The sequence below is a fragment of the Prunus avium genome, chromosome 4 (assembly GCF_965620075.1).
Source record: "Prunus avium chromosome 4, drPruAviu1.hap1.1, whole genome shotgun sequence".
NCBI classification, from domain to species: domain Eukaryota; kingdom Viridiplantae; phylum Streptophyta; class Magnoliopsida; order Rosales; family Rosaceae; genus Prunus; species Prunus avium.
This window is the reverse complement of record NC_142287.1, coordinates 32918917-32938918: the sequence shown is the minus strand read 5'-3', so window position 1 is coordinate 32938918 and position 20002 is coordinate 32918917. Positions and strand designations below refer to the sequence as shown.

Below are 20002 nucleotides of genomic sequence, written 5' to 3'. Positions count from 1 at the left end.
CGACAAGACCTGAGAGTTAAGACTGATCATCAGCTTTTGATACTAGATACCACTACCAGAACTCCATTAAAAGCCAAAGTCTCTGAAAGACTGAAACTTTTTTTCGGTTAACAAATAAAACACTGCAACACTGCTAGTCCAATTCAGCAACTGATTATGTTATGATCATCAAACCTACATTGCAAAACCTTGGTTCTTATTCAATTTCTTCAAATTATCTTGTAAGTTGAAAACGTCTGGTGTCTCAGCTTTCCTTTAAACTTTCCCAAGGGATCAATATTTAAACCGTTTCTAATGTAATGCTAATCATTAAACTCAAAAACTTGGTTCAATTCTGTTGATGCGAAATGTCCGAATGGACTCATGAAATTCAAAAGAAAATCAGTTCCTCAAATTGCCTTCAAATGGAAAGAAAAAAAAGTGTCGTTTACAGCATGAGATAAAAGAAACATACAACAAAACTACATGAATTCAGTTTTTCATATGACCATGAAGAACCTGAACTTTTCTGAACAGGGTACTGACTACATGGCTTCATTCTATCAGACTCATTTGGGTGTCCACCAGCCAAGGTTTTACCATCTCTTGGTCCACTTGCATTCAAACAAAGAGGGGTTATCAAATTAGTAGAAATGCTCTTCTTCTTGTAAAGTGGATTTGTTGTACATAGACCATTATTTCCTCTTACATCCAACCTCTTCCCAAGCCTCTCAATGAACTCCTCTGGAAGTGATAGATCTCCACTTAGCTGATTGTTGCTCAAATTTAGCTCATTTAAACTTGGAAGAGTCCCTAAATCTTGAGGAACTGTCCCAGTAAGGCTATTGTTGTTCAGAGAAAGAGCAGTGAGATTTTTCAAGGAAGATAGAGAGTTGGGCAATGGACCAGTCAAACCGCATCCTGAAAAGCTCAGTGATTTGAGCTTCATGAGCTTCCCTACAAACTGAGGAATTTCTGTGTTGATTGGGTTGTTATCAGCTACCAAGTACTGTAATTGCTCCAAACCTGAAAGGGTTTCAGGTATTGGCCCATTTATCAAGTTATGGCTCAAATCAAGCAACACCAACTTGTTGAGCTTCCCTATATCTGGAGGCATGCTTCCTGTAAACCTATTTGAACTTAAATCAATCTTTTGGATGAGCTGAAGCTGACCAACAGAGCCAGGCACCTGGCCTTCTAGAGCATTCCAACTTAAATCCAAAATGCTCAAAGTCCTCAACCCTCCAATTTCTAATGGTATTTGACCACTGAAATTGTTGTAACTTAGGTCAAGTTGCTGTAAGCTGACCATCCCACCAATGTTCCCAGGGATCTTGCCTAGTAGATTGTTCTGTGACAGGCTCAGGACCCTTAAGTTGGAAATTTTGGCTAAACTTGGGGGAAGTTCTCCTGAGAGGGCTGGATTGGACACAAGGGCTAGGTGTTCCAAGGAAGACAGTGCACCAAGTAGAGTTCGAGAAAGAGTGACTGGTGATGTCAAAAAACAATTGAAAATGGAAAGTGTTTTCAAGTAAGGTAGTTTGAGCAGGGACTCTGATAGGGTAGCAGAGGATTTGCAACAAAGAAAATCAGGGCCAATATGAATCTTTGTGACATGAAACATTGGAGGGTTTTCATCACCAATCTCACATTGAACACCAGGCCATGGAGTCTCATCACATGGTTGTGGGTGTTCTTGGGCCCAGCTGGAGTCTTCTAGAAGGGCACCCAAAACTTCATAAAGCCCCAAAAGCTCCTCCTTCACCATCTCTATTTGAAACCCATCTGAGCTTTGCTGTCCTGACACTACCTCACCTGCAAAAACAAGGAACCCAACAAAGAAAAGAGGGAAAGAAGCCATGAGAGGAGAGCAAAGTAGAAACAAAACAAGCCAAACCCCACAAGTGAACAAGAGAAAGCAAAGGAAAATGTGGCTTTAATTAGACCCAACCCAGAGACTGTAGCTTTACTCTTTTTCGTGGTCCATGGCATTGATGACAGAAAGTAAAGTGTGGCATCGAATTATCTCAATTCAGGGTCATGATCTTAGTGGCAGTGCCTGCCAGTGCCAAGGCTGCTGTGAAATAAAAAAAAGTTGTCGCCTTTGCCTCCCACATTGTGCAAGGGGCGGGTGAGGGTGACAGTGTTAGTTTTGCATGGAAAACAGAGTGCGATGTAGGAAGAGAAAGCAGTCACTAGAAGTAGAAGAAGATGTCAGAAGGGTCGTGATCGATGGGTATTTTCAAAGAAGGATTTGTAAAACATTGATGGGACTTAAGAGCTCTTCTCTATCCAGCCATCTATCAATCTATCTATCTATCTCATGTCTCAGCAAGAAGCCGATAGATCAAGGCCTTTCATGCTTTACAGATATACACAGGTGACACATGTGACTGATGTCTCTCTCTTCTTCTCTCCTTATACCATTCGGAATTTGCATGCGTGGGAATCGATGTGTGTGTGTTGTACAAGTATATTGTCATTTCAGGGAAGATTCTAATTAGACATATTTAGTGATTAATTATGTTATGTATAATGCATGTATGCTGAATAAGATACTTAAATTTGGATTAATTTTTCAGTGTGAGTGATCGACCTATAACTAATTCACTTATATTATAATACATGTATATGTTTGTTAATAATATATTATCAACTATGTCGTTTATAACATGTGAATCAATAAAACCCGTGTGGTGTGATTATATTCATACATTAGAAAGTTATAGAGATATATTTTTTTCTAGTTAGACTTCTATCAATGAAATGAATGAAGAACCATCCCTTCCTATATATGAAATAACACAACAAAATTGAAATGTCTCCTAATTTCACGTAGCTCTTTGAATGAGCTTGAGAACTCAAATGAAACAAACCAAAACGCCCATCTTCATAAACTACAAACACTTGACTCTTCTTCTGTTTGTTTTTCAATTCACCTTGACCATTTCTTTTTTCTTTTTTTAATGGTAAATTGGAAATTCTAGTTTCATGCAAGCCACAGTCTAATTATTTAACATCCTGCTTTATAATTGCAGCAGAAGCGATCAGTGTCCAGTGATGTGTCATTTTGATGTGCCACAATAAAACTTGACGACCTACCCTCAATAGGCTGATCAATCACCCATTTTAGGCAAGCCAAACCCTAGATATGTGTGCACCCACATATTTTTACAAATTTGAGTTTTCCATGAACTTTTGGGTTCTTCTCTAGAAAGAAAGGGGAAAAGCAGTCAAGGCCTGCCAGGTGTTGATGCGTTGAAAATGCCAGAAGTGTCGCTTCAATTCATCACAAGAAGCGGATGCATGCATGCAGGGTGCGGGTTGGGATAATTCTTCTCAATTTTCTTTTGTGTTGGTCCTCTACTCCACATGATTTTATTAAAGGTGTACATGTTGACGTCCACATGGCTTCTATGAAGCTTGAAGGCGGGGGTGATCCAACTCCCACAACTCCTTCTTCAACTGCTGTCACCCACCTTAGAGGCTCAACAAAAATGGATGAACATTATCCTCAGACAAGTCGGAACATGAATTTTTCAACGAATGGACTAGCTAAAGAGTTATTACCTTAAAATCTAATGATATTTTTGTTTACTTCCAGTTTCTGTAGTCTTTCTAGAAATAAAAGTATACATTAAATCATATAAATCACACTAATTCATAATTTTATTGACTAATTTTCAAAAAGCTTTTTTCTTTTTATACAAGCGATATTTGTGGAGAGGGGAATCAGACGTAGGACCTCTAGTGCATGGCTAAATACTAATTTCCAATAAGATTTAACATAAGCCAAATGCATATTAATGAAACCAAAAAGCACATATTATAGAATAAAAATAGGCTAGACAACATAATTGAAAATGTACCTAATTTAATGTGTATTTTTATTGATATCTTGCAACTAAACTCATAAAGAATTGAACTTTTTTTGGACTAGTAATAGGTTAATACATATTGGCCTATGTTTAAAACAAGTCAAATATATAGGTTTGATTTTGTTAATCCCTAAAACTTCCCCTAGGCTACATCCCACCTTAGTCATTAAGGTATTTCCGCCCATGGCCGCTCAAACGATTTCTCACCCCCGCCTTGAATGTGATCCACAACATTGTCCTGCAATGCAAACAATTCTTCGGCATTTCTTGCAGCGGAATGCTGGTGCACCAGTTTTGACTCCATTTTGAGTTGTTTTTACTCCAGAGGCAACTTCACTAGGGAACTCAGGATCTGCCCCAAATTTAGAACTGTCTATTTTATCCCCACGATGATAAGATTCACCCAATACTTTCAGGCGAAAAGACTTATATATGGGGCTGGCACGATCGACCTTGAAGCCCATTTCCTCGTACATTTTGAGCTGATCTAGAAAACCATCATTGGGGCAAACAATGTCACAGCTTTGCCTCAGGGATCCTAGTGCATCTTCTTGTGATAAATGTTCTGTTCTCATCAGATATGCTGTAATGATAGATGCACTTCTGGAAACACCAGCAAAACAATGCACCAAAACAGAACCCTTTTTTCTACTTTCATCAATAAAATCCACACACACATCCAAATAATCCAATAAATTCTCATCGTCCATATCTCTTAGCGGAACCCCCATCCTCACCAGCTTCAAATCCTTGCCTGCACGTTCCAACGAGTAGGAAAGCTTATCGGAAAGCAAACAACTTTTCGACCCATCACCAACATAAGCTGATCCACCAACAGACCCGCCATCATAGACCTTCTTGCTTTCCTTTGTGGGAATTGCACAGAGAATATGTGTGATCTCTTTGCTGCCATTTCGGATAACCTCTGCTGCATCGCCGATGTTGCCGAGGAATAGATTCTCACGAACAAGATACGGCATGACCACTGAAAAAGATTTGATGTTACCCTAAACCCAAGATTATCAAAGCAAGAAAAGTCGAACAATATGCGGCAAAATTTAAGATTGTATTCTTCCCACAATAAGGTATATATAGGAATTTACAAGTGTACTTCATAAGGAAATAGATACCGAAACTAATTAGGAGAATATCTCCTAATTATACAAGGATGTGTTAACCATATAAAGTAAGGAAGTAAATCACCTAATTAACTTAGGAAATAAATCTCCTTGATTTAGTAGGTTAACTCACATCAACAGTACTAAAGCTTGAAACCCAAACAGTGAACAAATCCGACACTTCAAAGACTAAACCAAACGTTTCACTTTCAAGTTAGAGAAGCAATGAAAACGTGGAATTGAATTTGAAAGCATTATAGCATATAAACGTCAGACAATCGACTTATTACATATAAAACTACATCAGAGTCAATTTCTTGAAAATTCAATTCACCCCTCATACAATTGTCTTTATTATTATTCTTATTATTCTTATTATTATACAAGTGATATTCTACTCTCTTTTTTAATAGATAGTAAGTGCAACAATTTTATTTTTATTTTTTATACAAGCGATAATCTAATTAATCTAAACTATTGGTGAGGGGGATTTGAATTCGGGTGTAGAGTGAGGAGCACATTCACTCTAGTCAACTTAGCTAAGCCCACTTCATCTACTATATTTGTCTTGTTTATAGACTGAAATTCGATAATCATTCGTTGTACAATATTAATTAGTTTGTTGATTGTGGGGGAAAATATGGATTCTTATGTTACCTTAGCTAATTAAGTCCATTCATCTCTCCACATTAATGATTTGCTTTGCCTTAAAACAACAACAAGAACCACCAAAGTAAACCCTACGTATGCATGCGTGGTATCGTTGATCATATTTCAATCAATTTAATATTGGTCATAATTTAAGCAGAATTTAATATGAAAAAGTATGAAAATTAAGTTTCCTAAGCTTCTCGATCTCGAATCGTACTTCTTTGATCACAGAGCATCAAAAGATATGCATATGCACCGCAAATCATGACCTTTTTTGTTCCGTGATCAAGGCAGTATATATATTTAAACCAGATTCACCAAACTCATTTTTGGTCCTCTGTTCTTGGAGTGTTCCCCCCGTTACCACAAAAATCTGGCTAATTGCGTATATAAAATATGATTACTTGGTAAATAATATCATCCACGATTACGAAAGAGAGAGATGTTGAAGCAACCAATCAGCAAGTGACAGACCAGGGTCCCCATGAGTGTTTGTTCCCCAGATTTTAATTAAAATACAAAGCAAGTCACAAGGACAAGCACAATTAAATTTTTACACTATATTGTACTTATGTACGAGTCATCTAAATGTCTCACAACAATTTCAGTATGGTAATCATTGTCATGATTAATTGTCAAGTAAGTAATTTATTAAGAAGCTGAGGTGTTACGGCGGCCCCACACCCGACATAGCATGGTTTGCAGACGAGACGACTTTTGGAAAAGATGAGTAACCTTAACTTCATCTTTTTGATTTCGATATCCAACTACTATGAATCATGAATGTTAAGACTTGCAGACTTTTGGTCACTTCTCTATAATTTTGGTGTTCCTACCTTCTTATTATGCGGCCTGTAATCTCAGATAACTGGGTACCATCCATGCGTGCATGTTGTCACAATCTTATATGTACAAGATGATATTGGCCGTCAAATTAATGTCTTTATTCTGAGAGATTAATTAGGTGAGTGATTTAAGGAAGTATTTTTGTTCACCACTTCAATTCAAGGTGTATTCTCGAGAAACTCAAGGACAGCAAAACAAAACTATCAAACGAAGAAGCGACATGTGTCGTTGTGCTGTCTTCCTATGCTGACATGGATTTTGAGCTGTCGCAAAAGCACAGAGAATTATTATGACTTCTTTTTAGTGCTTCCAATCTTCTCAGTTAAGGATATTTATCCAATGGTTGTTCTGGGTCTTTCATGAAGCCCATTTTGGAACCTAAACAAAGTGATGAGGGGCATACATGGTAAATCACATAATTAAATAAAGGTGACACCTCTAATAATTGAAGTGATTGCTCAATTATTAATTCAGCAGTATATCCAAATCTCACAAGTATTTAAAACCCCTTCATTTGGAACTTCTTCTACCAACCGAATTTAAAAACCACATTTCTCTGCCACAAGCAATATCTCAAGTCCTTCTTCTTCCACTCGCATCTCTTCTCTTCCACATAATAACATGGCCAAACTAGCATCAACAAATCTTGTGCAAGATTCAATGAAACCCTACAAACCCAAAGAATATTACCCTAAAAATGCCAAGGGCATGTCCTTCTTGGCCTTTTTCTTCTCCATATGTATTTACATTTCCATCTTCTACATCTTCAACCTCTCTCTCTCCACTCTCTTCCGCAACACCAAGTTCTGGTTTGCCATATCCAACACTCTCATCCTCATCATTGCAGCTGACTACGGCGCCTTCTCTTCCTCCAAAGACAATAAACAAGACCAACATCTTTCCCAAGAGTACATGATCCACCGCCAAGCTCGAAGTGTTTCCTCATTTGTTTCTCAATACCCTGAAATAGCTTTCAAGAAAAGCAGCTGTCCCAATAAGCAATCAGAGGTGGAGGTGGACGACATGAGAGCAAAGAATGAAGAAGTGGCAGACACTCAAAATAAAGTTGTCCAAGAAAAGAGTGTCGTCCACGTGTCGAAAGGCGATGATCAGAACAAAGGTTGCGACAGAGAAAATGTTGCAGCAAAAACTTACCAGCGAAGTAAGTCTGAGAAAACAAAGACAAAGAGAGCTGTGATCGATGAGAGGAAGAAGGATATTTTGAGGAGGTCAGATGATGAGAAGAAGTACGAGCCAAATACTGTTGAAGACAATGAATTTTCGGTCTTGTCAGATGAAGAACTAAACAGGAGAGTTGAAGAATTTATTCAGAGGTTTAACAAGCAGATTAGGCGTCAATCAGCAGCTACAAATTAAAGTTCCACCAAGTCTCTAGAAGTTAATGTTCCATGCATATATGGAATATGAAAGAGAGTTCATCTTCCAAAAATTTTGTTTTTGTTTTTGTTTTTTTGTTTTAGCTCTCAAATAAATATGTAAATACTCTGGACTTCATGTTTAGTATGAATATTTTCAATCAAAGTAGTTTTTGTATGCATGAATGTGTAATTTATTCTGAAATCTCCTTTTTTCTTCTAAATATGCTGTCGTCTTGATGCATTTTAATTAGTTAGGTAAATACTATTTTGTTATTCATGATCAATATTACAATGACACGTGTCACACATATTATTACGCTATAATTGAGAATAACAAAAATTAATTAGTATCCCCGTTGAATGAAAGTATGAATGAGCTGCCAGAATATGAGTTGTAGGCTAAAATTGAATGGAACAGAAACTCGCCATCACCAAAATCACTGATGTGATTTTAGTGGGATCTCTTCCTTTTGCAATCTTCCACAATTCTTTTTTTTTTTTTTTTGTCTGAACCACGAGGTAGTCCTGGATGGGCCCCAATTATGGGTGGCACCTTTAAGCCTTAACCACAACCCAGACTAATCCCCGCTCACACCGGGTCGGCCCATAAGGGGTAAAGTGTTGGCCAAAGTGGTGACTCTATACGAGAGCGGAGATCAAACTCCTAACCTCTCTTAAGGAATGAGAGTGTCGAACCACTCACACCATCTTCCACAATTCTTTCATAATCTATAAAGAACTTCCTTTTCTCTGATGTAATTTTCATTTAGCTTTTTTGATTAGCGTAATATAAGTAAACATATATATAAATAAAAGATAATTGAAGACAAGCCACAAACATGGGTGATAATTGCAAATATAAAATTTTAAACTTTGGTCGACAAATCAATCAAAAATCTATAAAGGCCCAAAGCCACGTTAAACCACAAACAACCACAAACCAAAAGGGGGCATTTTTGCTCACCACTTTAACCATAGGTGTATCCTCACCACCATCCTCAATGCTTGACACGTATCCATAGGTATAATCATGATTCCATAAATACAAAGCAAAAGTTAACTATGGTTATGTCTATGGATATGTGTCAAGCATTGAGGATGGTGGTGAGGATACACCTATGGTTAGAGTGGTGAGCAAAAATGCTCCCCAAACGAAAAAGAAGCTTAAAATAATTATCCTTTTTTAAATACATTTTATAGGTTCACCATGGAAGGAATTGACACGTAGCATAGTGCCCAAATCTTCTAAGTAGTTTCAAGAATTTGATCAATACACCCATCATCATACATCCAAAGCCCGTTTGACCCAAATTCAGCTTTGACTTTCTTTAAATGGATCTAACCCGGCCCATTGAACAAAAACATTTTTCTGAATTAATATTTTTTTCTTTTTCAAAAGGAAAATAAGCTCAAATATGAAAATTGTCTGCAAACGTTTCGTTGTGAAGCACATAGACATCCTTATTTATCCCAAAATTAAAAAACAAAAATAAAAAATCAGTTAAAATACCCGGGAAAGAGAGAGAGAGAGAGAGAGAGAGAGAGAGAGAGATGGTGGTGTTGGGTTCTCTTAGCCAAATCAAGCCTTCTCCAATACGAACCAACTCTTCTTCTTCTTCCTCAAACCCTTCACAGAAGGGTCTTCTTCTCACAAGGAGAAGAGCCACAGTGCTTGGTCCAAGTTTTGTGGTGGCTTCTTTGCTCCATTTCAATAACCCCATTTCCCCACAACCTTCATCTCACCTTGCACTTGCTCAGCAGCAACAAGAAGATGAGCTTCAGCAAGAAGAGGACCGCTCTGTGCATCTCTTCCAGGTCTCTCTCTCTCTCTCTCTCTCTCTCTCTAATTGACACATTTTTCATGGTTTTCTCTAAATTGAGAGCTCCTTTTTTAGGAGAATTGTTGATATTATGCAGAGATTGCAATTGGGTCACAGAGAGGCCTGCATTATTTGTTACTCATATGATCTTGATCTCTTTACCTTTTCCTAATCTGATACTTTTTGCATCAATCTGCTGCTCAAAATTCATTTTTCTATAATGTGTGGGTAATGTGTTTGTTCGTAGGAAACGTCTCCATCAGTTGTTTTTATTAAAGACCTTGAAATAGACAAAAGCCTCAAGGCCTCTCCTGATGCCGTCTTCCTAAGTGAGGATGGAAATTCCAAAGTTGAAGGAACAGGTTCAGGCTTCATTTGGGATAAGTTCGGTCACATTGTAAGCATACCCATCTTCTGCTTCTCCATCCGAACTTAACTTTAGATTCTATGTGCAAGCAAGTTATAGTATTTTAGTTTATGAATCCTTACATCCACGGTACTGAAATTAGTCAATCCTTTGTCTCTCCAGGTCACAAATTACCACGTTGTGGCTAAATTGGCCACAGACCAAACCGGATTACAGCGTTGTAAGGTTTTGTCCTTTTTATTCGATTTAAAAGCCTTGTAATAGTTTTTTTTAAAACTTTTGTTTTGACTGATATTGAATTTTTTAGTTTGGAGCCCAAGTCATTCGTCTGAATTTTCAAAGTTTCTTTCGTGTCCTTCTTTATAGGTTTATCTAGTAGATGCAAGAGGCAATGGTTTTTACAGTGAAGGCAAGATTGTTGGTGTGGATCCAGCCTATGATCTGGCTGTTCTAAAGGTATTTATTCTCTTGGTCGTTGCTCTTCTTAGTTCCTTATTGTTGTAACTTGTATGCTGATAACTTCCAGCCGCTGTATCATAATCTACCAAAGACTTTTCGTATATGACTGGAACCACGTAATATGCGTAAGATACTGAGAAATCATTGTATTGATATCAATCTCATTTCTTAAAATCATGTTAACTAATGCACCATGTCCATATTCATTCATTATTTGCATAAAGAAGAGCAATTTGAAATAAGGAACTTCCCAGGCAAAATTTCAGTTTTCTCTCCTACTGCATTCATTAAACTATCAAGTACATGTGAGTGTCTTTATTTTGGCTATGAAGTGTTGGAGATTCTTAGCCTAATACCATGTGCAGGTTGATGTTGAAGGACATGAGTTAAAACCGGTTGTTCTTGGCACATCTAATGGTTTACATGTGGGTCAGAGCTGCTTTGCCATTGGGAATCCTTATGGATACGAGAACACTCTAACAATGGGGGTAACCTTTCTAATATCACTACCTACACTTCATTTTTAGAGTGTTTTAATGTTTTGATCAATTTCGAATGATATTTCCTTATGTCAATAACAAGAGGGAGCAAAATGTCAAACTATTAGATGGTTTACATTTAACTAGTTTCCTTTCCTAATACTAAAAAAAATATCTTAGTTTCTTTGTCGAATGTGTTATGGTCTGATGGGTACTTTGGATATTGCAGGTGGTCAGTGGATTAGGCAGGGAGATACCCTCACCAGATGGAAAGGCCATTAGAGGAGCTATTCAAACAGACGCTGCCATTAACGCTGGTAACATTTTCAATTTGCATAAACTTTCACTCATTTTCTTATAATGTCAAAGTTTTCAGCCTCATATATGTTAGAATTTCTGCAGGGAATTCAGGTGGGCCGTTGATTGATTCATATGGTCATATTATTGGAATTAACACAGCAACTTTCACTCGCAAAGGTAAAGCATGCTCTTTCATTTGTATTATCAAATATTCCTCGAATGAGCTCTAAACTAGTTGGCAGCACCACCCCAGGAGAGAGATTTTGAATCCCAAGTTCTATTACCCTATTCAGAAGGCTGGAACTTGGAACCTAACAAAATTTTTAACCAGCAAAACATATCCGAACTATAAAACGTAGTCAAAGCTTCAAACCTTTTCATGAAAACACTGGAAGCTAACTTACTTACGGCTTTTAAATGCTTATATTTTCTCTCCATATTTTGCAGGAACAGGAGCATCATCTGGTGTTAACTTTGCAATACCAATTGACACTGTTGTGCGAACTGTACCATACCTTATTGTGTATGGAACACCGTACCGTGACAGGTTTTGATCGATTTACCATTGTATCTAAAACATATCCCTCATATCCGATATGTCTCTTGGGAAAAAAAGCTGTATAAATTTCATAGAACCCTATCCAATTTCTAAATGAATATTGATTTTGATGGATTGTGAAGAAACATACATGATAACCTCACACAAGATCTGGTTAACTTTTCCAATGCACCATGGTGCTGCCAAAATTTCCTTTGTCATGCTTTAACAGAAAACTATGTCATTTCCATATGAACTTCACCACATCATGCAGAAAACCTTTTAACCATAGTTGTACCAGAACAAGAAAAGAAGTCTCTAAATCTATAATATCATCCCCCACTTGTAAAGTTTTGTTCATGATTGTTCAAAAGCATCATATTGTGTTAAACACAGAATTTAACTATGATGACAAGCAAGAATCATAACACTCAACTAGTGGCAGATATCTCAAATTCGAAGAATGCCTGCCAATTTGGTCAAGAATTATAAAAGCACTATGTGGCAAACTATTGATCCAGTAACTCCACCTGAATTCTTAGATGCACGAACATCTACGAAAGAAACATCGAATTCATGGGTAGCCACACAATGCTCACAAACAATCTGACATGAATGAAGCTTGTATGAAAGCTAAAAACAACATAGGATTGCAAAACAGCTTTAATATTATTCATAAAATCAAACATACATGAGTATCAAACACTTGTTCTAGATATCCCAACAGCAACAGGACCCTAATATGTCTTGTTATCTTCCTAGAATGAAAGCAGAGACAATTGTTCTTCAACAGAGCAACCAACATGACAAGAGACACGGCAAGAAGAAGGGATAAGAATGAGACCGAGGAACCGCTGCTCCATCGGAGAAGGCGAAGACCGCCGCGTGCTACGATACTCCACTGCATCTTGAAGAATAATGTTTCCTTGTTTGTCAATGCAGTGAAAATTTCCCAAGAAAAACCGCCCATCTCTTATCCCCACTAGCATCCGCCGAAACAGCAATTTCCTTGCCCGGTTCACAGCCTCCGACTCGTCTGGCCCCTTCGGGTTCGACCCATCGGAGCTCGCCGCCTGAACCAGTGTCTCCGCCGCTTCTTGTTCCATGTTCGTAGTGCGTTTGCGTTTGCGTTTGAGTTCGCAGATGCTTGATGAAATTCGTAATAAGCCCAGATGGATGAACTTTTTAGTTTTGTGCCCAAATAGTATAAAACTCGAAATAAAAATAAAAGACAATCTTACTGTTGAACTGAAAATACTAAAGTACCCATATGTTGGCAATCCCTGTGGGGGTTGGTCTTTGGATTGGAAAATACTGACTTCCTAGAAACACATGTATTTGTCAATAAGAGTATCAATGTGCGTAGAAGTTTTTCTTTTGGTTATGTTTTTGATGAATTATTTTTGTACATTCGTCAAACTCTGATTTGCATTTGCAATTACGAGGAGTATGATATGATATGTGTATGGAAGTTTTTCTTTTTGCTTTTTTGAAGAATTATTTTTATACATTTATCAAATTGTGATTTATAACAAGGAGGAGTATCTCCTTCTATGGAATTATTTTATAAAAACGAATCTCTAAGTAAAGAATTATTTTTGCTCAAAATAGAAAAATTATTTGAAGGGAATTATTTTTTTAATAATTACCAAAAAGAGAATTTTAAAGGAGCAACTTGATGGCAAAGTCGTCTAAAGATGACGCACTCCGTCATCAGAACCATCTAACCGTTCCTTTCCTATTCCTACGTCAAATATTTAATTAGAGAAAATAAAAAGCAAAAACAAAAACCTAAGGAATCTAAAACTTGACTGCTTCAAGAATCCAAAAGGCTTCAGAGGCCTCTACCTCTCTGTCTTGGGCAAACTTATCTGATTATAAGGTACGTTTTCCGACTAGGGTTTGTGTTTACCATTGGATTAGCCGCTTCATCATCTACTTCTGATTTTCTTGGAAGGTTTTTCCTTTTTCTCTGTAAAAATACCCCTACTTTAAAAATGGAAGACGACCCAATTTTTTTTTTTTCCTTATGGTGCACATAAGGCCAAAGGGGATTGGGAGATTCACACTCTGACATTGGTTGTGGGATAAATTCACATAAACCACTGCAGCTAGAAAACCCCCCACGAATGAATGAAAATCAATATTGTTCTTACTTGACTTGCCACTATTGTTGTATGGTAATTAGTGGTCTTCAATTAATTATAGGAGAGTGCTTAAGTTTGTTTTGTGTTGTAGTTTCAGGAGGAAAATCAATTGAGAGGAATAATGGGTGAAACGGGTAAGCGTTATCGTTCTCAGAGAGACCATGATGGGGGCAACAAGAACCAAAAGAGGCGTTTTAATGACAGAGAGGAAAAGGGTAGTGATGAAATGGTTGTTTATAGGATTCTATGCCCTGATGGTGTTATTGGAAGTGTTATTGGTAAGAGTGGGAAAGTGATAAATACAATAAGGCAAGATACTAGAGCGAAAATCAAGGTTGTGGATCCATTTCCGGGTGCTAAAGATAGGGTTATAAATATATACAGCTATGTTAAGGATAAGGAAGAAGTCGAAGTTGATGATGAGTTCAGTGATAGGGAACCTCTGTGTGCTGCCCAGGATGCTCTTCTTAGAGTTCATACTGCCATTTCAAATGCATTGGCGTCTGTTGGAGATTCTGACAAGAAACGGAGAGATAGTAGGGAAGACTGTCAAATCCTTGTTCCTTCTAGCCAGTCTGCAAATATAATAGGTAAGGCTGGTTCAACTATAAAGAAACTGAGAAGCAAGACGAGGACCAACATTAAGATTGTTGCAAAAGATGCCACTGACCCAACACATTCATGCGCTATGGACTTTGACAATTTTCTTATGGTTAGTATGTGTTATTAAATAAGAATAATTCCTGCATGTTTCAGTTTTGCTTTTGATTTTGGTCATAAAAACATTTAGGAATGTGGCTTTTACAATTTTGCTTTTGCTTTTGAAAGTTGGCACTTCCATTCGAATGTTGGGTTGTCGGTACAGTACCTCTTTAGTTATGAGCCATATCGTTGATTCTTGCCTTGGATATGGCTCTTTTCCCGAATCGTGATAATTTTTTCTTTTGTTCATGAAATACTTTTATTGGATACCGGAGAATGAACAGTCTCTAGGGACTCTACAACATATAGAGAAATTGTGTAGTTGTTTGAAAATTTTACTTTGAAGATCCTTAATAGTTGTGTTAAATGGACCTTCTTTGTGCATAGAATGTAATAGATGTGAGAATGTGAAGGTGACAATGTCCCACATTGGAAAGTTGAGAAATCTAGCGAGGGCTTATAAGGTGTTGGCTACTCCTCCCATTGCCAATTGGTTTTGGGGTGGAACCTCAACTTTCCAATGTGGGACATTGTCACCTTCACATTCTCACAATAGATTCGTTATTTTATAGTTGTCAATTTTCTCCAGAGGTTTCACTTTCCTGTTTAGTTAACTTCTTATTTGGTAATGTTTTTGTGTTAAGATTTCCTTTCCCTTTGTAAACAGATAAATGGAGAATCCGAAGCAGTGAAAAGAGCATTGTTTGCAGTCTCTGCAATTATGTACAAGTTTGCTCCGAGGGAAGAGATTCCTCTTGAGACATCAGTACCAGAAGCCCCTCCAAGCATAATTATACCATCAGATGTCTCTATTTATCAATCAGGTGGACTATATCAAAGTGCAGATCCTATCGTCCCTTCTAGATCTGTACCTCCAATTATAGGTGCTACACATGTACAAGATCTTCAGGGTTACGCGGATACAGGGAATACATGGCCTATATATTCATCTGCCCTTCCTTTAGTTTCTGGTTTCAGTGTTGCCTCCCGATCTGAGGAGTTAGTTGTGCGAGTACTGTGTCCTTTTGACAAAATTGGTCGTGTAATTGGCAAGGGTGGGGGCACAATTAAAATCATTAGGCAGGCAAGTGGCGCTCGTGTCGAGGTTGATGATACCAAGGACCGTGATGAGTGTATAATTACTGTTGCCGCAACAGAGGTATGACTGTGACAAGTGTATTATTACTATTATTGCAATAGAGGTATGACTATGATGGCATGATGACAAGGACGGGTATACTCATCCTTTATGTTTTGGTAGACTTTATAAAGTACAAAAGTTGGGGAGAGTACTGTATAAATCCATTTGCCACTAAATTCAGTATTTTGCTTATGCTAGATGTACTACTGATGCGTTTGCATAGTATTTCCTAGGACAAAATTACTTTTCGTCCTGGAAGTTCAATCAAATCCAATATTTTACTTCCTTAAGCTGCGGGTTTATGCAGATGTTAGCAATGCCAAGATCTTTTTGTGAGCATGTGCTCTTGTTTATTTACTGTTATGATGTCAAAAATGGATTTGGTTCTGAGAAAGACTCATTCTTATCCATTCCTCTGCATTTAACATTAATGCTGGATTTGTCACTAAAATTTCATGATCAACATTGTGTTGGGTGATTAAGTTGTGAATCATCTTGACTAGCATTATCCATAGATCACACATATGTCTGTGCTTGGTATTCATGTTCTAGTACATGTTGATCATGTTGGGTTTATTGTCTGGCAGTCGCCCGATGATCTGAAATCCATGGCAGTTGAAGCTGTTCTGTTGCTGCAAGGGAAGATAAATGATGAAGATGATGACTCTGTTTCTATTCGACTTCTTGTTCCATCTAAAGTTATTGGTTGTATTATTGGAAAAAGTGGTTCAATTATAAATGAAATCAGAAAGAGAACAAAAGCTGACGTCCGTATTTCAAAAGCTGACAAGCCTAAATGTGCTGATGCTAATGACGAACTTGTTGAGGTTGGTTTTAAATAAATACGTCTCAGCTCTGCACGTACCTAGAAATTTTTTGTATCTCCAACTCCACTATTTCCATTTTTTTTTTTCTTGATTCTGATTGATTGCTTGGTACCTGCAAAACGAAATGAACCCTAATTTTGCACCTGTTCCTGTTTTTGGAGGTTCAATGGTCGGCTTCGGTTGGAAGCATTCTTCCTTGAGCTTTATGGTTCACTCTTTTCTTGTTGATCACCTCTTTATTATTATTATAATTAATTTTCCTAATTTAGGTGGCAGGAGAACCCAGTAGTTTGAGGGATGCACTTATTCAGATTGTTCTGAGGCTCCGGGACGATGTCTTAAAGGATAGAGATGGTGGTCATAACCCCTCTGGTGGTGCTGAATCCCTGTACTCCGGTGGCACTGGACTCTCAATGCCATCTGTCCTGCCTTCTGTCCCTCCAGTTACTTCATTGGGTTATGATCAAAGGGCTGAAAGTGGAAGTGGCTTGGGCATGCTTTCTTCTGGTAGCCTCTATGGATATGGATCTATGTCGGTATGTCAATTTTAGTCATTTATTTTGGAATTGAATAAATATCGTAAATAAATCTCTGATAGTACTTGCTTGATTTTTCTATTTTAGATGGGAGAAAATGGCTATGGATCCATGTCTTCTTATTCATCCAAGTTATATGGAGGGTCAGCATATTAAGTTTTTTTCTATCTTGTTGTGAAGCTTGCCTTTTTTGGTTTCTATTCTAGCACCCTTACACTACTTTTCAATAACATGCCTCTATGCAGGTTGCCACCCCCTTCAACACTTGAGATGTTAGTTCCTGCTAATGCAGTTGGTAAGGTGCTGGGCAAAGGAGGGGCAAATATAGCCAATATTCGGAAGGTGAGAGAATCTTTCCATTTTAGGATCTACATCTACTGGTTGTTTATTGTTTGGAGATGGATCAACATGGAAAATCTAGGTTGTTTCTACCTGAACATATTCAGATTGCGTCTTTGATGTCATTCCCATGTATATTTGTTTCTCCTACAGATATCAGGAGCAATGATAGAGATCTCTGACTCCAAATCTTCCCGGGGTGATCGTATTGCTCATATATCTGGCACACCTGAACAGAAGCGTACGGCAGAGAACTTGATTCAGGCATTTATAATGGCCCCCTAACTTCCTAGGGTGCTTCTTGCTGTTTAAAGGTGAATAGTCCCTTAAGCTAATATATGTCTGGTGCGTACAGCAGAGAATCTTGGGCATTTCTCTCTCATCCTATCCTAGTCCTTTAGGTTTGGTTTTGGAGAAGGCTTCTTTTCTAGGCTTATTCAACTTGACTCTTCCTGATTTTCCCACTAAAGCGGGTATTGAGACTGAGCCAGAGATTCACTGCAGGGTTTATGCTTAGGCATGTAGCCTTCTGTCTGTCGCCGAATCTATTCTTAATCTACAATATTAGTTCCTTTCTTTCCTGTCACATCACTTCATCTGGTTCTTATCTTCGCTAATATAAAGTTCATCTAATTTTTCGGCATTGTCACACCCTATATTCTATAATTTGATGTTCTTGCCAGTTTCAGTAATGACCATGATTGTCGATCTTATTATATATGCATGTTATTTCTCTGGCCATTCAACTCTTGCTCTCAGCGTCTTGCTCTCGGCATCTTCTCAATCAATTGTGCAAGTGAAATGCTATTGGTAATGATCTCTTCTTTTTGCTGTTCTGCATAATTTAGATGCATACTGCAGCTTAAACGGAGAGGAACCGCTTTCTGCAATTAGATAAACCCAAGGGAATCTTTTTCCTTCTTTATTCTCTATCTTCTGTCTTCATCTCGGGCATGTGAAACATCATCACAGAATCAAAATTTCGAAATCACTGTACATGTGAAATACTAATTGATCTCTTGGCTTGTTTTGGCGCCATCCTCACCACAAATATAGTAAATCTCTCAACATTTCTCTAACATTAATCAGTGTGCCCTGCACATGGAAATCTTTTGCTTCATAAGATCATTGGATAAATCAATATTCACAATTATGCAGCTGTCTTTTTGACAGTGTTACATCATATTGTCCTCTTGATCGCAATGGTTTTGAGCAGCTATAGGATTTTGTTTTTGCCATCTGAATCTAATCCATGAGTGAACCACTGTGCTTCCAGAGCTACTGAGTTTCTCTTTTCACAAATTCAACTAAGCTAGGTATTCAATATTACTAATTGCCAGAAACTTATTATCTGCATTAATGATATCAGCGCATTCTCTCAACCCATGTTATCTCCTCATAGATCAAACTGGTAGCATATTGAGATGCCATCTTCTAGTTCTGGTGCAGATTGAGTTACCATATTCTAGTTCGATGCTCCCCTAGAACCTGCATGCTCTTTGACATAATGCCATTCGGATCATGTCTAGATAGTTGTTGTAGTGGTTTGGCACTACTTGTTTACAGTGCTGAAACTTCTTGCTTCTGATATAGATAGATATAGGTTGTACAGAACTGTAGAATTTTAGATTGGTTCCTTTACACTAGCCATAAATAGGATGTATCACCATACCCATGAAACTCAAATTCATTCCCTTCATATCGATCACAACGAAAAGCTTGTAGTTTGCGGAGATAATAGGATGTATCAACAAGCCACTTGAAATTCAATTTCTTTCCTTCATATTAGTCCCAATGGAAAGTTCATATGGGTGTTCATATTGGCTCATAGGTACTTAAGACCGTCTTTTTCAAGGTCTAGTTACTTCAGCTCCATTTCGACTTTAAGATTGTTGTCAAGCCACTCTCCTCAAACAGACCTTGTACTCTTGTATTTTTTACTTCAAGTGCATTTCTAGTGTTTAGAGTGGAAGTCAAGAAATCCAATTAAGATGGTGTTTCACTGTTGGTGGGGGTTTGTGTTGAATCAGTCGTGTATATACGGTACGTGTGGCCGCATTTTACAGGCCATTGATTGTTTGAAACTGAAACCACTGTAAGGGGGGGATCAGTTTGGGAAGGGGATGCCAAATGTGGCAACACTGAATAACTTGTATATTTGTCTGTACTGTGAAAGATTTTGTAAGTAATGTACTAAGAAAACGAGTCTGCAGGTTTATGACCTTTTTTTATTAATGAAGAGTCTTCAAAGTATTTAATTTCAACTTTGGCAAGTGCTAGATTGAGGCTTGATTATTGATTGTGACTTTTCTATGAAAGATGCTTTGTTTTGCAGCTAGCTTACATATGATAAAGAGAACTCAGGAACTTAATCCAGAATTAGAAGAAGAAAAGAAAGAAAATTAAAACTCCATTGCACTCAAAGAAAAAAAGGGTCAGGGATAGAGAAATTAGGGAAAACGTGAGTGGAAAAACATATCACACTGACTTGCAATC

The 20002-nt window shown here is 37.7% G+C and overlaps 5 protein-coding genes and 1 pseudogene across 6 annotated transcripts; 3 read left to right on the top strand and 3 right to left on the bottom strand.

Moving 5' to 3' along the window:
- Positions 1 to 366: 366 nt before the first annotated feature.
- Positions 367 to 2046, bottom strand: LOC110774053 (uncharacterized). Its single transcript, XM_088252569.1, has one exon. The coding sequence runs from the start codon at positions 1838 to 1840 to the stop codon at positions 428 to 430; it is 1413 nt and encodes a 470-aa protein (XP_088108695.1). The 5' UTR covers positions 1841 to 2046; the 3' UTR covers positions 367 to 427.
- A 1899-nt stretch (positions 2047 to 3945) lies between these two features.
- Positions 3946 to 4912, bottom strand: LOC110774067 (uncharacterized; annotated as a pseudogene).
- Positions 4913 to 7004: 2092 nt separating this feature from the next.
- Positions 7005 to 8017, top strand: LOC110774063 (uncharacterized). The gene has a single exon (XM_021978589.2). It carries the CDS (start codon positions 7094 to 7096, stop codon positions 7847 to 7849), a length of 756 nt encoding a protein of 251 aa, XP_021834281.1. The 5' UTR covers positions 7005 to 7093; the 3' UTR covers positions 7850 to 8017.
- Positions 8018 to 9333: 1316 nt separating this feature from the next.
- Positions 9334 to 11962, top strand: DEG5 (DEGP protease 5). Its single transcript, XM_021978511.2, has 8 exons — positions 9334 to 9666; positions 9919 to 10068; positions 10201 to 10263; positions 10405 to 10494; positions 10863 to 10985; positions 11206 to 11293; positions 11379 to 11453; positions 11724 to 11962. The coding sequence occupies exons 1-8, from the start codon at positions 9403 to 9405 to the stop codon at positions 11828 to 11830; spliced, it is 960 nt and encodes a 319-aa protein (XP_021834203.1). The 5' UTR covers positions 9334 to 9402; the 3' UTR covers positions 11831 to 11962.
- Positions 11963 to 12464: 502 nt separating this feature from the next.
- Positions 12465 to 13048, bottom strand: LOC110774050 (Small nuclear ribonucleoprotein family protein). The gene has a single exon (XM_021978574.2). The coding sequence runs from the start codon at positions 12918 to 12920 to the stop codon at positions 12573 to 12575; it is 348 nt and encodes a 115-aa protein (XP_021834266.1). The 5' UTR covers positions 12921 to 13048; the 3' UTR covers positions 12465 to 12572.
- Positions 13049 to 13538: 490 nt separating this feature from the next.
- LOC110774022 (KH domain-containing protein At4g18375) lies at positions 13539 to 18092 on the top strand. 2 transcript variants are annotated; one of them, XM_021978540.2, is made up of 8 exons: positions 13539 to 13696; positions 14053 to 14673; positions 15331 to 15822; positions 16392 to 16631; positions 16901 to 17167; positions 17255 to 17310; positions 17413 to 17509; positions 17660 to 18092. In XM_021978540.2, exons 2-8 carry the CDS (start codon positions 14083 to 14085, stop codon positions 17789 to 17791), a joined length of 1875 nt encoding a protein of 624 aa, XP_021834232.2. In that variant the 5' UTR covers positions 13539 to 13696; positions 14053 to 14082; the 3' UTR covers positions 17792 to 18092. The 2 variants fall into 2 exon arrangements, with proteins under 2 accessions (XP_021834232.2, XP_021834233.2); XM_021978541.2 differs by lacking the exon at positions 14053 to 14673 and having other exon boundaries at positions 13563 to 13696.
- The last annotated feature ends 1910 nt before the right edge of the window (positions 18093 to 20002 follow it).

What these genes read in the sequence shown, in the direction of transcription:
- LOC110774053 (XM_088252569.1), bottom strand. Translation starts at nt 1,840, where the DNA reads ATGGCTTCTTTCCCTCTTTTCTTTGTTGGGTTCCTTGTTTTTGCAGGT.
- LOC110774063 (XM_021978589.2), top strand. Translation starts at nt 7,094, where the DNA reads ATGGCCAAACTAGCATCAACAAATCTTGTGCAAGATTCAATGAAACCC.
- DEG5 (XM_021978511.2), top strand. Translation starts at nt 9,403, where the DNA reads ATGGTGGTGTTGGGTTCTCTTAGCCAAATCAAGCCTTCTCCAATACGA. An exon ending in AGACGCTGCCATTAACGCTG is followed by an intron (nt 11,294 to 11,378) that starts GTAACATTTTCA and finishes GAATTTCTGCAG; the next exon opens with GGAATTCAGGTGGGCCGTTG. An exon ending in AGCAACTTTCACTCGCAAAG is followed by an intron (nt 11,454 to 11,723) that starts GTAAAGCATGCT and finishes CATATTTTGCAG; the next exon opens with GAACAGGAGCATCATCTGGT.
- LOC110774050 (XM_021978574.2), bottom strand. Translation starts at nt 12,920, where the DNA reads ATGGAACAAGAAGCGGCGGAGACACTGGTTCAGGCGGCGAGCTCCGAT.
- LOC110774022 (XM_021978540.2), top strand. Translation starts at nt 14,083, where the DNA reads ATGGGTGAAACGGGTAAGCGTTATCGTTCTCAGAGAGACCATGATGGG. An exon ending in TTACTGTTGCCGCAACAGAG is followed by an intron (nt 15,823 to 16,391) that starts GTATGACTGTGA and finishes ATTGTCTGGCAG; the next exon opens with TCGCCCGATGATCTGAAATC. An exon ending in ATGGATATGGATCTATGTCG is followed by an intron (nt 17,168 to 17,254) that starts GTATGTCAATTT and finishes TTTCTATTTTAG; the next exon opens with ATGGGAGAAAATGGCTATGG.